Source organism: Hesperophylax consimilis, chromosome 7 (genome assembly GCF_061612785.1).
Source record: "Hesperophylax consimilis isolate HC1 chromosome 7, BYU_Hcon_1.0, whole genome shotgun sequence".
In the NCBI taxonomy this organism is placed as follows: domain Eukaryota; kingdom Metazoa; phylum Arthropoda; class Insecta; order Trichoptera; family Limnephilidae; genus Hesperophylax; species Hesperophylax consimilis.
The window spans coordinates 20,511,017-20,531,706 of NC_142842.1; the positions used below are offsets into that span (position 1 = coordinate 20,511,017).

The window sequence follows — 20,690 nt, forward strand, 5'->3', positions numbered from 1 at the left end:
AATCTGAAACTCAGCAATAAATGTACATGTGCTTGGTTTTGTGATTGTATGTTGTATGATCCTGCCACTGAGAAGTCCCCCATAAACTCTCTTTCTGTTGCTTGCGTCATTTACGAGAAATGTCAAGAAGACCTTTAATATTTTAATAAAGTATTATTAGAAAATTATGCGTGTTTTATCACAGAAGTATTCCAATTTTCTCAATTCAGAAATTGGTATTCCGATTATTGACATACCTAACTGTTTTGATTTTGCCTAAAGGTTGTCACTCACTTTTAAGCTCGGAATCGGTTCATCATCGCCTCCTTTCACAAGCTTGTCCGTTGCGAGACGATGCCGTTACGATGCTGATAGGTGTACGTTGCAGTATGGAGTTTCTACAAAAAATTCTGAACGGCTGATATATTTATTTATTTATTTATTACACGCCTATTAAGGCTTTTACATACATATATATATAAAAATATTTACGATTTTATACATGAAAATAGTGCAGGCGACTATTTAAAACAATTGCAGAAAAATAACTATATAGTCAAAATATCACTGAACTTGATCTACACAGCATGCAGGCACAAAACATAAAAATCCATTTCTGTTTCAGTTGACAAAATTAGTCAAATCAAATTAAATACCTTTATTAAAATATTCCTCTACTTGATGAGAAAAACTTCAATAGGGTATGCTTATATATTGAAATTGATGTACTAAATATATCAACAACATCATAGTATTTGTTTCCTAGCTGTTGAATCCGTCGCATAGGAGTGTGATATTGGGACGTTGACATAGAATTGCTACAATAATATGGTAGGTACTGTCTTGTAACCGACCTGCTTGGAGGATGAAAAGAGATTACAAATAATAAATCAGGGGTGTCAAACATTGAATTAATGATTTTATACAAACAGGTTAAATCGGAAATAATTCTGCGATCAGATAATTTTAGCACCGCAGTGAGTGGGCTGGAACCAAACGCTCATCACTCCTGGACAGCCTGATCCCCAGATTCCTACCCACCCCTCATACCTTTCCATTCCAGACATTCCTTTCCCCTCATACCCTTAAAAAAGAAAATATTAAAATCATGAATATACAAAAAACCAAACGTAACATCATTACAGCGGCGAGTAGCAGGCGTCCCCGGTGCGGGCCAAAACTGTTGGTAAATTTTGCCAACATTCGCGGCCTGCACACAAATTTAAATTCCGTCCATCACCATCTTTTGTCCCAACGTCCCAACCTTCTTTTCCTATCCGAAACTCAGATAGCCGAGCCGCCAGACTCCTCCTATCTGGACTGCCCGGGCTTTACCCTCGCAAGCAAATTTCGACTCAAAGGAGGAGTCTGCCTCTATAGTCGAGCTGACGTCAACTGTGTACGACTATTGAGTCTGGAAAATTCCAGATTCGACGTAATGTGGGTGCGCGTCAATCTTGCCAGTACGGCAAGATTCTACGCATGTTTATACCGCTCACCGAACCAAAGCGAATCAGACACTTCCGAGCTCTTCAAACATTTGAGCGATACTATTGATGATCTCTTGCCCCGCTACCCTTCGGCCGAGTTTGTTGTTCTGGGGGACTTCAATGTTCATAACGAACCATGGTTGAAGTTCTCAGGCCCAACGGACTCGGCTGGCCGACAGGCGGAATCCTTTGCCATTTGCTACGGATTAGAGAAATTAGTTCAGGAGCCTACAAGGGTTCCTGATGTCCAGACTCACCGCTCCAATCTGTTAGACCTATTCTTAACTACTGTGCCACACGGTTATAAGATTGACGTCACAGCGCCTCTGGGATCATCTGACCACTGCCTAGTGACGACATCAATCCCTGTTAGCTTCAGACCAACCAATGAGAGACTGAGGAGAAAAGTGTGGCACTATAGGTCAGCAGATTGGTTCGGTATGCGGGCCCATTTCAACGCTTTTCCGTGGTCAGCTGTTTGTTTTCGGACTTCGGACCCTTCAAGATGTGCCCAGGAGATTGGTGAAGTCATCAAATCGGCGATGGATGGCTTCATTCAATCGACTACTAAAGAAACTGGTGTGGGCTCAAAGCCGTGGTTCAGTCGACAATGCTCCGAAGCAGTTCGACGAAAAAACGCGGCTTACCGAGCCTACAACACATCTCGAACGCCCGAAAGCAGATTAGCATACAACAAATCGGCAAAGGAATGCAAGAGAATCATTAATAGGTCAAAATTCGAACACGACCTGCAGACCAGCAAAAAGCTGGCTGCCTGCCCGCATGGCAGCAGAGCATTCTGGTCGCTTGCGGGCTCAATAGGTCGAAATTTTTGCAAACCCAGTTTGCCACCTCTTACCAGACCTGACGGCTCACTAGCAAACACCGCCACCGAAAAGGCTAACTTATTAGGGAAAATGTTTGCGGAAAACTCGACCCTCGACGACGGGGGTGCTGTTCCGCCGTCGGTTCCTCACTGCGGCTTCTATATGAAAAAGCTGAGGATCCGGCATCGGGATGTACTCCACGTCATACGGGGGCTCGATGTTAACAAAGCTAGTGGACCTGATGGAATACCTGCCCTGGTATTGCAGAGGTGTGCTGCGGAAATAGTTCCGGTTTTGACAAAGCTCTTCAAAATGTCCCTGAAGTGTGGCACTGTGCCCTCTGGTTGGAAAAAAGCGGTAATTCACCCTATTCCCAAGAAAGGTGACCGCTCCAACCCGGCCAACTACCGCCCCATAGCGATCACATCAGTTCTGTCCAAAGTGATGGAACGTGTGATCAACGACAAACTGCTCACATACCTCGAGAAGAACAAAATTATCAACGACCGTCAATACGGATTCCGGCGGAACCGCTCGTGCGGTGATCTTCTCGCGTATGTGACGCATGTTTGGGGGCGGTGCCTGGAACGTCACGGTGAGACCCAAACGGTCGCACTAGACATATCCAAGGCTTTTGACCGGGTCTGGCACCGAGGACTTGTCAACAAATTGCATTCTTACGGACTTCCCGCATCCCTGTGTACGTGGATTGCTAACTTTTTAAGGGATAGGTCGATTCAGGCGGTTGCTGACGGTTTCACCTCTTCCTCGCACTCCATAAATGCTGGCGTCCCACAGGGATCGGTTCTGTCTCCGACTTTGTTTTTGTTGCACATCAATGACCTTTTGACATGTGCACCGATTCATTGTTACGCGGATGACAGTACAGTTCATGATAGCTTTTTGTTTGATAAGCCCCCAAAGGGCACACAAACTCCAACGGCTCGGAGGGCTTTGAAGCAGAGAATGGACGGTTATCTCGAGAGTATTTCCTCCTGGGGTAAAAATAATCTCGTCGAATTTAATGTTTCAAAGACCCAATCCTGTCTGATTACGTCTAAAAGGGATCCAAATGATAATCTAGTCTCCTTCAACGGAAGCAATCTTCCGAACAGGCCTTCCATTGATATGCTTGGTGTAACTATAAGTGACCAGCTCAGGTACGGGGGCTCCATCGAAGCCAGAGTAAAGTTGGCCTCTCAGAAGCTGGGCGTACTGTACAGGGCCCGCAGATACTTTAATAGTACACAACTGCTCACCCTGTACAAATCGCAAGTGCGCCCTACGGTCGAATTTGGCAGCCATCTCTGGTCTGGAGCCCCTAAATACCTGAAAAAAACCCTTGACTCTGTGCAGAAACGGGCGGTCCGTTTGATAGATTCCCCAATCTTAACAAACGGACTGCAATCTTTAGAGCACAGGCGTCAGGTGGGTATGCTGTCCTTGTTCTATCGGTATTACAATGGAAGATGCTCTGAGGAACTAGCGTCATTGATCCCTTCGGCACCGGTGCGTAGTCGGGATACACGCCAAACGCGCGCCCAACATTTGTACACAGTTGACACTTGTCACATGAGAACGGGTCGCTTCTATGATTCGTTCTTAAGTTCAACAGCTCGGCTGTGGAACGAACTGCCGGCCTCTGTGTTTCCTCCCTCCTACAACATGGGACTCTTCAAGACCCATGTTCACTCCTTCCTCTCCACAAAAAGACCCTCCACACAGCATCCCCAAAGATGACATAGGCCCTGAGGGAAATTATTTTCTTCAGGGCCTCCTGTGTGGAGTAAATATAAAAAAAAAAAAAAAAAAAAAAAAAAATTAAATTATCTGATCTCAGAAAAAAAAAAAAAAAAAATCGCAGATAATAAACACAATCTTTCACAATTTTATTTGTTATTTCATGTAGCCTTTATTATACATTCATCATTTCAAGGTTAAGTTAACAACAATTATTTACAATACTAGACAGCCAAGTATTCGCCGAAGAAGTAGAGCCTACCGGAGCTGTGGCCATGGAAGTATCACTAGAGCGGTACCGTCGCGCAGCCCTAAGGGGTGCCGGTGGCGGAGGGGGAGGGGGTGCAGGGATGGGGCCCGGGGGCGCGCTGGGGGCCCGTGGCAGGAACCATCACGCCGTGGTGGATCAGGACAAGAGACTTCAGCCGAGGTGAGTGATTTTATTTTTGTACCATTTTTCTAACATCAATTATTGACCCTTTACTGACTATTTATTTATTTATAGAGTGGAGACGGTTTACATCCAGTTCCCATGAGCAAGTAGGCCATAGGCCACATTGTGCTATCTCCTATTTTACCTCATTCCTTTAACAGTCACACGGTTCCCTTTTGTATAGTTCACCAGGGTTGTCATTGGATATGTGGCTATGTCTTCTGGTTCCACAATGTGTCTTCCCAGGTCTCATCTCTCCTCTCCAAACCCCCTTGGTTCCCTGAAGGCCTCACAAGGGAATAGTTCACGGAGGTGGCCACATCTCTCCTCTCCACTCCTCCTTGGTTCCCTAAAGGTCCCACGAGGGAAGAGGGTCTCATCTATCCTCTCCACTCCTCCTTGGTTTCCCGAAGGCCCCACGATGAAAGAGTCCACTCCCCTTTGGTTCCATGAGGTTCCCACGAGGGAAGACGGTCTCATCTCTCCTCTCCACTCCTCCTACGTTCTCTGAAGGCCCGAGTGAAAAGAGCCCCATCTCTTCTCGCCACTCCCTTTTGGTTCCCTGAAGGCCCCACAAGGGAAGAATTCATGGAGGTGGCCTCAGCTCTGCTCTCCACTCTTCCTTGGTTCCCTGAAGGCCCCATGAGGGAAGAGGACTTTTTCTTTCCTCTCCACTCCTCGTTTCCCTAAAGGCCTCACAATGGAAGAGGACTTTGTCTCTCCTCTCGACTCCTCCTTGGTTCCCTGTAAGCCCCACGATGAAGGAGTCCACTCCTCCTTGGTTCCCTGAAGGCCCCATGTTGGAAGAGTCCACCCCCCTTGGTTCCCTCTTTATTGACTAACTATCTAACTAACCATCTCGCCCTTTTCTGCAGGGATAAATTGCAGAACATCTCGGTATTGGCACACACTCCCTGCTTCATTCACATTAATATATCGTCTCAAGCATACCTTCTCTTAATATGCCATTATTTCCTTTTACAGATTATGTAGCTTATAACGGTTTTATTTATCCCCTTTCTTTACTTATCATTATACACACTCATTATTATTTTTCTAAAGCTATAAAATATGGTTGAACTAGAAAATAAATATTTTTTTCTTCTTACTAGACAAATTCTAATTCCATTTGATCTAATCGATGTATCTGTTATCTTTCCAAAATGAAAAATATAAAATTTCATTATTTTATAATATGCGTAGTATAAATCGTTGTTATTCCTTCATTTTCTTTTACAGGTTATCATTGAACCTTTATCCTGGATCAGTGATTTTGCAACATGAACGGAGTCCTTTGCAGAGTGTTTTGAATAACTGGTATGTTATCCACTTCATTATATTATACACATTGTTATACTGTTCACTTTTCGGCCTCTCCTGGCGAAGCAGCACCTTGTCAATGTTTGCAGAGGGAATGATACATGGATTCTCTGCATTGATGAGTCACAGAGTAGGCTGAACGAGTCAGCGCTTCTGTAAATCTGAGAACACTCATCTAGGCTGTAGTATACTGGTACAGCGCACCCCTACACCATAGATGGAGAGTTTCCCCAAGTGCTATATGTACACATACAGGGTGTCCGGAGGTAAACTGCGCTCTCTTCGTGAGGTGATTCATAATGTGATGTTGGAAGTAAAAATGACAAACAATTCAAATTTTGGAAAGGTTGTAATTTCGAAAATAATTACTAATCTTTTTTATTTGTACCATTATGTGGAATCACACCCTGAAGATAGCGCACTTTACTCACAGACACCCTTTATAATATATGCAGTTGCCACGTTGTGTAATCTTACATTGTATCATTTTTTCTTTATTTGGCTAGCAGAGAATTGCGCACACTGCTCTGTTCTGCTGAATTAAACAAAAAAAATATTTCAATATGCCTGTTGTCCCTTTGGCTCGGTAAGGGTAAGGAATCAACAAAAACCGAAGACCCTGCGCAGAAAAAGTCCCACAACGGCTGCGCTTCAAACCGTAGTGAACTTTACTTTTCTGCACAGGGTCTTCTTATGCTGTCGATTCCTTACCCTTACTGAGCCAATGGGATGACGGGCTAAATAAGATGTTTAGGAACTTGGGTATATTGTTTTTTTGCAGTCCTTTTGAAAACCGAATGAATAAAATGGTCTACATTGGAACCCACATGAAAGATTAAGTAGTATTATATTTTAACTCTTTAAGGTATGGAGTGCCCAAGCAATCATGGAGACTGGTGTTTCGAGCATCTTCGCACGCGTATTCTGCCGCTGCTTTCCACGCCCACTGCGATGAGGTGGCTCCTGTAATGATTGTCGTTAATGTAAGCACCAATAAAACCTCACCATCTTTGCTACAATCATAGACATTCAAATTGATAGACCAGCCAATCAGAGAAAGGGGAACAAACCAGCTCTCTCCCTTTCTGTGCATTGTTCTCTCTCACTCTCTCTCAAGCTCTCTCACTTTTTCACAGATAAAATAAATATGTTTGCAAGTGATGAAACGAAAAGCTATAATAATACAAATTAAGATTTAATATTTCGTTAGTAAGCGAATAAAATATAAAAATTTTATTGGAACAACTTTTCTATAACTTTTGACCATTGTGTTTTTATTTTCTGTGCTTTGTTCTGTTTCATTGAGATATGTTAGTATTATCTTCTTCTTCAAGAATAAATATTATTTTAGTATATACTAGGAGCATTTTTTAAGATCCAAAATGCCATAAAATCGAGGCAAGTGCGGTGAGCTATGTACTAGCATATATCTGCTACGGATACCCTGGCATTCGAAGGGGTTAACCAACTCGCACTATAATGAATTTATTTGATTAATAAAGAATGTCTTATGATTTTTCAGGGTAGTCGTGGAGAAATTTGTGGAGGATTCAGTGATGTTGCATGGCACAAAACCAGTCACAAAGGAGGCTATATTCTGTCCGAGAAAGCCTTCCTGTTTGTCTTGCATGGAAATCCAGAGGCTCCTGCCAAATTCAACATTGTGAAGAAACCTTACGCAATCTGCTACCATCCAGAGTAAGTATAATAAGTAATCATAAAAACAACACGAGAAAGAAAGAAAGAACAGAGATGAAGAGAACATATATTAAGATAATGATTTTACCTACGTATTATATATCATTTCTACAAATATTTGTGCTACATGGCTGTTTCCAGAAGTACATACTAATGAAAATATTCACCGACTATTTAATTTTTACCAGCGGCTGATGCACACATAGTGTTTTGGAAAGTAAAGCCTACCGCACAGCTGATGCATACATGTGTGATTGAGTGCCACCCAAGGTTCAACTCAAAATGTCACACAATGTATAGGCCAAATGGTAGATTTAAAATGTGGCTTATTCTTAATTCCATTGACATCTCTGTTGAAATATTCAAGAAGAAATATCTTTAATTATTGAAGACAATATTAGCCATTCCTAAACGAAAATCTGAAACAGAAAAATCAGAAAAAGATACGGTCACATCTAGGACTCGAACCCAGGACCCTTGCCTTGCCGAGGCACAGCTCTACCAACTGAGCTAATGGGACCCTATCTACCAGTCACATTTAACTGTATCGTACTTCGAATAAGAACTACCAACTGTCTTCATTTTTCTCACTGCACATTTTTATGTATGATCGCAAGATTCAACCCGAACTAAATGCAATCTAGACAGCATCTTTAGAAAAACATATCTTATTTTTATTTTAATGTGTGACATCTATTGAATTTTCCGCAAGTCTAGGATGAATATTTAGTTTTTGGAATAACTTTGAGTAAAACCTCAAATTGTAATATTTAATCATTGAATACAATATTAGCGATTCCTAAACGAAAATCTGGAACAGAAAAATCAGAAGAAGATACGGTCATATCTAGGACTTGAACCCAGGACCCTTGCCTTGCCAGGGCTAATATTGTCTTCAATAATAAAATATTACAATTTGAGGTTTTACTCATTAAGTTATTCCAAAAAATTAAAGAAATATCTTTACTTCATCCAAATACCTAATAAACAACATCGTCAATCTTCTGCCATTTAGTTGATAAGTACCTATATCTCTCTTGCTTCAGTTTCGTTTATTTGATTTTATATTTTATTTGTATCGTAAATTACGACCATAGTTTTAGTATGGGATGAGGTTGTAGCTGTGTTTGGTTGTAGATGTTTATGTTATTGTAAAAAAAATTCAAGGTTTCAGAAGAAGATGACTGCTTTAAATGCTAAAATGTCAAGATCGAGCTGCGCACTTTGGATGTCTTAGCTGATTTGTTAAGTTGTGTACAAGTTAATTGCTTCCTTAATATACTTACATATCGTCGCTGTGAAATCAAACCGGCATATCTGCAAAATGCTTGTTTTTCACCAGAGCGCTTTAAAGATTTCGCATATGATATTTTCCTTTTAACCTCCGTTTGGTTCACCTCAAAGGCACCTCATGAATGAATAAAATTTAGACGAATGCTGCTTATTGAAGTAGTAGTTCCAAATACATCGAAAATTGCTTAAATTAAGAGTAAAATGCAGATATGCCAGTATGGCTTTAAAATCAGTGTAATATTTGCATTTGTGTCATAGTGGCTCCTTCTTTTGGAACCTGTTTTAGGTATAAAACAAAAGATAATGTTGTCAATGAAAATATAATTTATTGCTTCACAATTTTTTTTATAAACAATTAACGTAAAACTGCTCTTCCCTTTGCTGGTAACTTCAAAGTTTCCCAATCGTTTATGGAAATCTGAATAAATTGACGGTATTATCCCGGCGGTAACTAACTTTGGGATACCATTTTTCTTCTTCTCATCAATGGTCTCTTGGAATAAGCTTGCATCAGAACAGGATTCACGCTCCCATTGCCCCGTTTATTCCTTTTCTTCGCCTCCTCCCATTCTGTCGTATTTTGTTTCGTATTTTGGTAAATGAGACAAACATCACACTGATCTTTCTTCGGTGTGAAAGTTGGTATGACTTGAAAAAAACTCTGTACTGGTAGTAGCTGATTCCTGCAAGGTTTGACTCCTTTCTTTCTTTTAGATAATCTCTGTGATCGGCGATAGATTTTTCACCATCGATATACTCCTGAGAACTCTGAGATCTGTAGTAATGACTAGGAACACTTGAGTTTACAGTTGTGGAAAGGAGGCTTCATGCTTCGTTGGTTCACTCTTCCACGGGTTTTAGACTCGTATTCCTCACCGCAGTTTCGCATCTTTCAGTTTGATAAAGTTTTTAAATTATTTTTTTAACCGGGAGAAATTTGACCCTGGTTAGACATTTTGGCATATATGCCGGTTTGTTTTAGTTGAGGCTGCTATAAACGCTTTTGTTAAGTGCAAACCGGATTATCTGCCAATAAGTCATACAATAAGTCATATCTGGGTAATAATACAAATGTACTATTGTGAGATAATTCAGTTTTACTTACATGATGGACGCATTTCCTCTTTGAAAATTTTGAAGCAACTGGCGTATTGCGGAATAGGTCTGTCTTCTGCTTAAAAAAATGGCGATTCCCCCGTAAATGCATACCGGCCCAACTTTATCTGACAGATTTTTATTCAACTATACAACATGCCGGTTCGACATAAGAATAGAAGAGAAAAAAATAAATTTTTCGACACCAATAACTCAAAAGCTCCATTTTTGCACATATGCCGGTTTGATTTAACAGCGACGATATATATCCACTCTATGCCCTTGACAGTGCACAATTCCTTTAATAAAGTTCACCAGGGTCATTCTTTGGTATTCGGCAATTCCCTTGTGCTTCCCTTTCAAGCTGTCTGAGCTGTCTTCCGATCAAAGCTGGACATTAGCACCATAGGTGAATGACTTTGTTTATCCTCTTCACATTTCTTGCAGCTATTGGTTCTTCCCAAAGATATTAGAAGAACGAGATATGCTATGTTGGCCGCCGGACCGTAGGCGGAGTACTACCTAATTAGGGTACTTTGAATACTATCGGGACGTGTACGCACAGAAATCTGCTCTATGTATTAGTGCGGATACCTTAGCGTAAGCGAATGTGTTCAGTAGTATTGGTGAACAAAACCGGCGACACTGGGCAAAACAATTCCACACAGTATGAACTGTTCATAGCACATCTTGTTCTTCTAATATCTTTGGTTCTTCCACTCCCAAAAGCTGCATGTTTCCTGATGTGAAAATGTTTTGTAATACTTCTTCTAGATCCTTCAATGGTCTATGTATGCTTCCTTCGCAATAAATTATTTTTTCATTTTGTCCCAGGTGTGGTCCAATATTCGGCGCTGGAGCAGATTTGCTTATCTCGCACAATTGCAACACAAACATGGAGAGCTACTCAAACCTGCCGCACTCCTACGATGGAGATGGAGCCAGTTCTGCCAGCCTGATGGGAGATTACAACTTTACGGTGGTCAACTATGAAGTCTTCACCGTGGACAACTCTGTTCTGCCACCTAATAGGCCCAAACATGAGAGATATTAGTATAGAACTTGAGAAAAGTTAATGAACTTTTCTTTTTTTGGAGAGTAAAATAATATGTTGTGAAGTTGTGAATGCATATGTAACTAGAAATTTTGTCACAGGAATACAATATTGTTGTAATCGCCACTGTCTATAAGCCTTTTACAAAGATTCTATTACCATTTATCATGCAGGGTGTCCGGGGGTAAAGTGCGCTAACTTCGTGAGGTGATTCTACATGATAGTAGAAGTAAAAAAGATGAATAATTTTGTATATTTTCCCATACAAAAATATTTTTCCATAGAAGAATATTTATTTTCCCATAAAAAAAAATTAACGTTTTTTTACCTAAAAACTACCGTAAAATATTAGAATTTCGAAAAAAGTTATTTTTCTTTCTTACTTCTATAATCGTGTAGAATCACCCCCCGAAGTTTTAGCGCACTTTACCCCTGACACCCTGTATTACAAGTTTAAAAACTAGTAGTCTGTGAACAAGACACCTCGCATCCAAAAAAAGGATGTTTCTTATTTTCTCTTCTCTAAATAGCATAAAATAAATCCGCGTCTATCTGTTTGTGCGCTTAGTTCTTCTAAACTACGCAATGGATTTTATTAGGGTTTTTACTATCATTTAGAGAATTTCTTCCAGAAGGTTTACAAATATGATTTTTTTTTTTTTTTTTTAAAAGAAAGACAAACATTCCCGAGCTACGAATAACCCAACAATGTTTGAAAATCTCCTACTACCACCACAGAAAGCCGAAAATGTTGCTTGTGTTGTGATGGAGGACTTAGCCAGCCGAGGAATCGAACACGCGACGCTCGGGTGAGACCCAAGCGCTATGCCCACTCAACCACTGACCGGTACATATACATGCATATTATATTTATAAAAAGTAGAGAAAAGTCAATGTTTTAAAATCAAGTCTTAAAAATATATATTCAGGTGCTACATTGCTAACACTGGCTAAACCTCATGAGATACGTCAAAATGTACTAAGGAATTGTATATACACAAAAGGCCTACAGCAAAGTCCACGATGGTATATGTCTATCTCCTAAGGACAACCCCTAGCAACGCCGGGTACTCGTCAGTTAGTATTTAATAAATCAAAACCAAAATTACTTTTGAAATCGTATATTGTAAGTAGGTACTTATACCCACCTACCTAATTATAAGGTATAAACAGGGTTTTCCAATAAGAGGTGTTATTTTGAATAGCCCGCTATTTCGGTAGATTTTACTTTTGAAGCTGTCATTTTTTGACATTTGACAAGTAGAAACTACGCCATTAATAAAAATGGAACGATACACGCTTCAACAACGCATTGAAATTATTAAAATTCATTTGAGTGAATCAAATGCAAATCATCTTGAGTGATGAGGCCCATTTCCACCTCGGTGGCTTCGTCAACAAGTAAAATTGTCGCATCTGGGGCTCGGAAAACCCAAGAGTTATTGTTGAAAAGCCTCTCTATCCTCAACGTGTGACTGTTTGGTGCGGTTTATGGTCCGGCGGAGTCATTGAACCTTACTTTTTCGAAAATGAGGCTGGAGCAACAGTTACGGTGAATGGATTGCGCTATCGAGTGATGATTAGTGATTTTTTATGGCCGGAATTGGATGGTATTGATCTGGACAATGTTTACTTTCAACAAGACGGCACTACGTGCCACACAAGCAACGAAACCATTGATCTTTTACTATTGAATATCAAAATAACACCTCTTATTGGAAAACCCTGTATTTAATGTAACTTTTTTAATTTCAAATAAAGAATTATACAATTTGTCAAATGACAAATTCAAACATTCTTCAGGCAAGTACCATAATATCTAAAAACTTCTAATAAGAAAATCCAAGTCCAAGTCCAACACCACGCTTTCATATTTGAAATAAGAATTATTACTTAACCATTAAAAAGGCCACCATCTTGATTCGGAAACACAACATACAAAAAAATTACAATTCGACGAAATCCCAAACGATCGAGTTAAAACAAGACTTCGCTACACTCAGTCATTTACAACATTCTTTCTCATTTCAATTCATTATGTAGGTACTTAAATTTTTTCACTATGTTAATTTATATTAATTTATGGCTTACAGCAGTATTGCTTTTTTGGGCCGACATGTTTACAACATTATGAAGCGAAGCATGACATATTTTTATAAGAATATTTTGAATAATCGTGAGGGATTTTATAACAGAAGCTTTTTTACTATTTATGTTTTTTTTTCCAAGAACATTTCTTTATACACTTGTTTAATGCAATCAATGCAAGTGTTTCTTTAGTTTTAAATACATATAAGTTATTTGCTACTTTATTGTTTTCAATTGATAAATATAATTGAGTAAATATACATATGTCACAAACTGAAAGCTTTTGATGGAGATTTTTAAGCTACATAGATCTGTCTGTATGTCACAAACTGAATGATTTTGATTGAGATTTTTAAGCTACATAGATCTGTCTGTATGTCACAAACTGAAAGATTTTGATGGAAATTTTTAAGCTACATAGATCTGTCTGTATGTAACAAATTGAAAGCTTTTGATTGAGATTTTTAAGCTACATAGATCTGTCTGTATGTCACAAACTGAAAGATTTTGATGGAGATTTTTAAGCTACATAGATCTGTCTGTATGTAACAAACTGAAAGCTTTTCATTGAGATTTTTAAGCTACATAGATCTGTCTGTTTTGGTGACAAAGGACCAGTATTCTGCAGAATCCACTGTGACATTAGCTTTATAATAATAAATTATGTTCTCTTGCCTACCGAATTTCTTACCTGAAATTAGTATTTTACACATAAGTATATATGCAATATGTGATGTAATAAATGTACCTGTGAATGGTAAATAGCAACTATATACTCGTAAATAAAAAATTTCAACAAAGGAATTACATTCCAATTGTATACAATATGATCAGTATTATTAAGCCTGCATTTATATCTTGCCATTTTTTTTAACTTAAGATTTATTTTTCTCAAAATAAATATAAAATGAATCTCATTTTACATTTTTTTTTTCTTCTATTAATTATTGAAAGTAATATAAAATGTTATAATTTATTATGTACTAGCTGAAGATATCGTCGTTGCCCTGGCTTTACTTGGAGTTTTCGAAATCGGATGCGGACAGTAATAATTTTTCTCTTAGCCTTTTGTCCTGTGGGTCGGTAAGGGTAAGGGAACAGTAAGGAATTGACGTAAACCGTAAGACGCTTTGCAAAAATGTCAGTGGTCACAATAACTACACTGCAATGAACTTTACTTTTATGTGTTGGATCTTATAGTACTCGGTTTATGCTTTTATCGGACTGTGGGACAGTGGGCTTGTTTTGAATGTCAAGTGTGCAAAATTCTGCTGGGGTGAGAAAATGAACTTTTCAAAATATCATGTATACCTACAGTGACATTTCTCTTGTTTTGAAGGTGAAGTGTGCAAAATTTCATCAATATCCGAAATTAAACTGTAGATTTGTTTGAAAAAACAAAACCACCCAAAGATGCTCTTCTAAATTATGATAATATGTTTCATTCACACAAACGAAGTACGTTTTGAATTCCTTAATAGGGGATTTGAGTCCATTTAAATAAATATATTTTATCAACATCCACATTCAAACGTAAATACTGGTATTTTTTTTCCATGGTTTAATTAATTCTCCAAGATCGTAATCCGAGAGGTAAGAAGAGGGATGGCGCGTGACGTCTTCCTTGCACTGAACGTCCTGTGTTAGTGCATTTTGTATGGAGATTTGTAAAATTCTTTAGTAAGGAATTCCAGTACATTTTTTTATCAATGTTTACTGTCTAACTAAATAAATGGTATTTTAATTTTTTTTTTAATATTATAATTTTAGACTGAAATTAATTGTTAACCCTTTTGCTGCCCGAAAGTAAACACAAGATAGATACTCCCACGCCAAGGATTTTTAGAATATTTTACATTGCCTCATTATTTATTATCCTCAGCACTTAGAGATTGTAAATTATTACTAAAACAAAAAAAAACTTATATATTATTGTAGAAAGCAATCACTTTGTGGTTTGACATATTTAATAAAATAAAATACTTTTTTGTTTTAAAACCACGATATTTATTAATTTAAGAACCGACCGGTTTCGCTTTACTTAAGCATCATCAGGGTACAAATTAATACTGAGTATTAATTTGTACCCTGATGATGCTTAAGTAAAGCGAAACCGGTCGGTTCTTAAATTAATAAATATCGTGGTTTTAAAACAAAAAAGTATTTTATTTTATTAAAAAAAAACTTGTTTACGTTACACTTTTGAAAAGTCTAAACAAGATATCTTTATGAATTGATGCATTATTTGACGAATAAAAACTACCTATGAAACATCAACAAACTTCGACCCGCCGCCATTATCAAATCAGTAATCTCACCAACACATACAGACATACTATAGTAATATCAGTATTCACGTCTCCGAAGTGGGACCTCTGCAACGGCTCACCATTAAATTTCTCACGATACAATTGTGATAATATTATCGTTTTAAACTTAATTATTTATTAAACTTTTATTTACAGTTTCTTATCGTATTATTTATGTTAATAGTTTTTATTCGAATGGTAGACTTTAAAACAAGAATGAATACACAATGCCACATTACACTGGGAACACATATCAAGCCATTTTTCTGCAGCTTTGTTTAAGTTTTGTATTCGCACAAACATGGCAGGCTCTGTATGGCTTGGATTGTTTTGATGTTTACAACCTCTTTTGAAAGCAGACGTAATGGTGTGTCATGATGAGACGAATGAGGAGTTGAGTAGAGTTGAGTTTTTTGTGGTGTTTTGCGATTACTTGTCTTATCACACATAACTGATAATCGGGGAAGCTCATACCTGAATTTTTTATGGTGTTGTGTACAATAAAAGAATTTAACAGATATAAAATCGAGACAATATTCTCTTATTTGGTCATCAGACAAGTCGCGTCGAGCCATGATGGAGGGTTACACAAAAAAAAATATTAGGAAAAACGACAAATTAACACAATAATTAGTTTCTAAACACAGATAATTAAAATAAAATGTATATTATTACTTTTTCACTCGAAAGGCGGATATAACAACTTATTTCATTTAAAAAAACAAAACATGTTGATTACCACAAAACTTATTTGCACTAAAAATATGACCACTTAATAAAAACAATTTGTTAAAATAATAACGTTAGAACCACGATTCGTTGCAGATTCTAAGTATTCGCGAACCGTCGAGATAAGAAGGAACCACGTGATACACTAAAGGTGGAAACACATTATTAAAACCCGACGCGACCCGATGAAACGCGATGCGTGTTGAGTCGAATCAAATGTATTGTTTTCTTATGACTAGAATCACACTATGAACATCCGACGCGATGCCATGTCGCGTTTCATCGGGTCGCGTCGGGTTTTAATAATGTGTTTCCACCTTAACACAACTACGCGCGCGCGGGGAATTCAAACACTGAGAGGGGAAATATTGTAGTCTCCAGTTTGACGAGGTCTTTCATAATATAAACAAAATCATTTGTCACATCTGTGTAGAGATGTCGCTAGATAAAGGTTCAAATTATTTTTTAAGCCTGAGTTTTGCGCCATCTATACAGAAAGTCCCGAGATATCGCAAGATGAAATTAAAATCATGTATGATTGCGCGCGGCAGCGAGGGCCCGGAATCTTGAATCAAACATAGATGCGCACGGCAGCCTCCGGGTTAACGATAGAATTTTTTATTCTCGACCAAAACATAGCCAGACAAAGCCCATATACTGAAGTCTATATTTTATCATCGATGTACCTACATAGCTCACGCTGCGGCAGTAAGGCGGGCCCTCGCCAGCGGGGTTAATGTCATTGCTGTTACGTAAATTTGGAATTCGTTCCTACTTACTCATTTTTACAAAAACTTTAAATTAACATGTAGGTGATTATAGTCGCGGTCGCGCTACTTGTTTGAGTTGCATTATATTATGGAATAGCTTCAATTTTACAGTTTTGAATTTGACAAAACTTTCTAAAATGCCAGGAGATAAGTTAAAGCAATCGATAAAACTAAAAAGACAAACACAAATCATCTCAAAAACTCAGATCAACATACCTAACTACACATTAACTGTATAGAGACCTCCCTCTCTTATTATCAAAGTACTCATGTAACAGAAAATGTTTGATTATTACGTCGTATAAACTTTACATGGTAATCTTTACTCTCCATTTATATCAGATTTCGTTCTACCAATCATGGAGCGTATATAAAGTAAAGCTTTTAAATCTTTTTTCAAGAAGGATTTATTATAGAAATATACATAAGTATATTCAAAATATATTCGGTGTTTTTTAATCTACATGAATATATATTTTTTAAAAGTCTGAATACTTTTTTACTCAAATTCCTTATAGAACTGTAGTGTATTATAATATACATTAAAATACACTACGGTTATATAATATACATTACAGTTCAATATTATTACATTTAAGCCCACAGCTGCAGAGGAAAGAAATTCGCAAAAACAATGATACAAAAATTGCGCCCTCTGTTGTAATTTTTCCAAAAATGTTTGCAACACCTAAGATTCAAACCGGTCTACAAAAGCTTTTAATAGTAGACAATAGGTGGTATTCATTTATTTATTAAAAAAATCAAATGTAAATAATATCAATAAAAAGATACCAAACATACCAAATTACTTTCATACCAAATTTATCTTTCTGTAAAGCACAAATTCTGAGCATGTTTTTAGTACGAAAACAAACAAAAAATTAAAACTGCCATTGTTGATGTGACTTTGTTCCGACGCTGAAAATTATTTTCAATATTTTTGTAGGTAAAAACAATGCAAAAAAAGGATGCTGGGAAAATCATGTAAAATTTATTAGGCAGGCAATACCCACCAATCTCTGAGAATAAATAAACTGAATTTAGTTAGATAATTATGGATTATTTGAAATCTATTTATACCGGTAGAACTAGAACTAGGAGGATTATTTATGAGGACGAAATTCCCACCCGACTCCTGTGCGTACTGCAATCCTATTTTGGGGCTCCAGACCAGAGGTGGATGCCAAATTCAACCCCGGGGCGCACTTGCGATTTGTACAGGGTTAGCAGTTGTGTACCTACCTATCTGCGGGCCCTGTAGTCTATAAGTACCTAAACACCTCGCCTGAGCTCCTGGGTATCGATTCTCCAATTCAGGCCGCTCGCAATCGCCGTCGAAAGTACATACATTACTCGACATTCTTATTCCTGAGTCTCTTCGAAGGTAGGTACATACTTACATGCGCCAAACGTCAAAAGTCGAGTGGTTCGACCCACTCTTTGTTCGAGTGGAACGACTTTTGGGAGCTGGTCACTTGAGCTACACATGGCCGGCCCTATGCGGGCGCAATTGGAGCAGTCCGCTCCGGGCGCCGAATTGTTAAGGCGCTTATAATACCTAACACTTAACATTCCTAACAAATCATAACATAACATTCGCCATTGAGATTATTTTTCACGAAAACGGCGCTACACAAATAATTAGAATGTTATTGATTACAGTGACTACCTAGGCAGACGCCGACTGGATTTGACAAGGGGCGTCAAAATTTTAATCTCGCTCGGCGCCGTTCCGCCCAGGGACGCCCTTGGAGCTAAACAAAGCATACCAGTGGAGTTGTTGGGAAGTTAGCTTCCGTCGAAGGACACTAGATTGTCATTTCGATCGCTTTTAGACGTGATTGGCCCAATCATGTCAGATCACTGTAAAAACTGTGCCATTTCCTATTACATGATTTTGGATATATTTAACCTGCTGACCAGTGCCTACAATTTAATTGCACTGGGATATAAATTTCTACTTAGGTTATCATTAAGCCAAGTGGCACGTGAACGATCATTTTCTGCGTTAAAATTATGAAAAATTGTCTGAGGAGCAGTTTGAGTTCCGATAATCTGAATTCTTTCATATGGCCATAGAGAAAGATCTCTTGATGAATACAGATTCCGACGAAATAATTGACACTAATAATTGCCACTAATTAATAAGCAACATACATCCGCCCTGTGATTTTGTTGATAATAATTAAAATAATATAATACATCTAATTATTGATAAATAATATTATTGGTATATATTTTTGTTGGTTCTACCCACAGTAATATAACAAAAATAAAACAACCTAAAAAAATTGAAGTTATTCTTCATTTGGAGGGCTAACTAGTTTTAAAATGTCCGGGCCGATTTCAAGTCCCAGTTAGAACCCGTGATTAAGTCTTTGAAACATTAAATTCGACGAGGTTATTCTAGCCTAAAGAGGAAACCCTCTCGAGGTGACCGTCCATTCTCTAGCATCAAACCATCTGGATGTCTGGTGTATCCTTTGGAGGCTTTTCAAACAAAAAGCTATCGAGGAATGTACTGTCATCCAAACGACAAAAGGTAACCGATGTGCAACAAAAACAATGTCGGATACAGAACCGATCCCTGTGGGACGCCAGCATTTATTTATTGAATGTGAGGAAGAGGTGAAACCATCAGCAACCGTTTGAATCGACGCAAAACGCAAAACCCAGCAATAAAACACAAACGTAAAAAGTATCGCGAAATAATTTATCATTTTGTTATCATAGTGAATTATGAAGTATGTGATAGTAATCATGTTTTTAAAGTTGAGTAAACCAAAAGGTGAACAACAGCTAGGTAATCAATGATAATTATTTAACACCCAGGGATTCGTCAATAAACAGTGTTAACATAATTGTCCAGCATTTTTAGAACTACGAATAGCAAAAATGCCATTTTGAATAAAACGGAAATCAAAATGACTCCAATTTTACTTCGCTTTATAACCATCTACGAATTAATTTATGGTGACATTGAAGATAATAATAATTACAAAGCTATTAATTTTAACTGGTTATATCTGACCTTAAATTTAACATTACAGATAATAAAATAATATCGTATTTCAACCCGTTTTCTCATAACAAATTATTATTGATAAAGCCGTGGTTCACTTTTAACTGTGTGTGATTTATTTATTGTACCAAAGCGAGTTGTTACAGCTATAAGCAATATTATAAGATTCGTTATACGGACAACCCTTGAAATGATTTCGATTGGAATAAATCAGAGGATCCCCGCCCACAAATTAGTAGTGTTTGTTCAACGGAGTTTTCAATCTTCTACGACGGAATTTAAATACATAAATTTAAAAAAAAAATCGAAATGCGAAATTTTATTCGATTTGACACGGAATTGAGATTATAAAATGTGATCTAGAACTTGATTAGATATGTCTATTTCAGAGTTATTATCTAATATTATTATTATTTTTAAAAAAGGAAGACATTGGTCCTTGGGTTACGAATAGCATAACCAAATTTGAAATCCTCCCACTATACCCAAATGTTGCTAATGGAATGATGGAAAACTTACCTGGTAGATAATTGAACCCGCGACGCCTTAACTAGACGCATTTGTCCACTCGGTTACTAGAAGTCTTCTAGTGTCTAATCTCCCCAAGCTCTGTTTCATCTTCTCTAGACTTTGAGATCTTCTTGTTTTTCGTGAGCCCTCTGTCGTACAGCTTGAACATCCATAAGTATCCCTCAAATTTGTTCGGCTCACCCATCTGAAGCCGGCAGTTCTGGCAGGGCCACCTCTCGTACTCTTTTCCAACCAAGGAAGCCCTCCGATGACATTGTGATACCAACGATGATCTGTAAGTTGTGTCACTTGTTTAGCATACGTAGTTTCACT

At 37.9% G+C, this 20,690-nt stretch overlaps 1 protein-coding gene across 1 annotated transcript in view; it reads left to right on the plus strand.

Moving 5' to 3' along the window:
• Window positions 1–11,654, plus strand: part of LOC149422461 (uncharacterized) — a 71,381-nt gene extending 59,727 nt beyond the window's left edge. The window contains exons 7-11 of the mRNA XM_089633819.1: window positions 4,265–4,466; window positions 5,709–5,786; window positions 6,655–6,772; window positions 7,312–7,487; window positions 10,710–11,654. Coding sequence (XP_089489945.1) covers window positions 4,265–4,466; window positions 5,709–5,786; window positions 6,655–6,772; window positions 7,312–7,487; window positions 10,710–10,929 — 794 coding nt within the window. The 3' untranslated portion in view covers window positions 10,930–11,654. The remainder of the gene's footprint in view (window positions 1–4,264; window positions 4,467–5,708; window positions 5,787–6,654; window positions 6,773–7,311; window positions 7,488–10,709) is intronic.
• The last annotated feature ends 9,036 nt before the right edge of the window (window positions 11,655–20,690 follow it).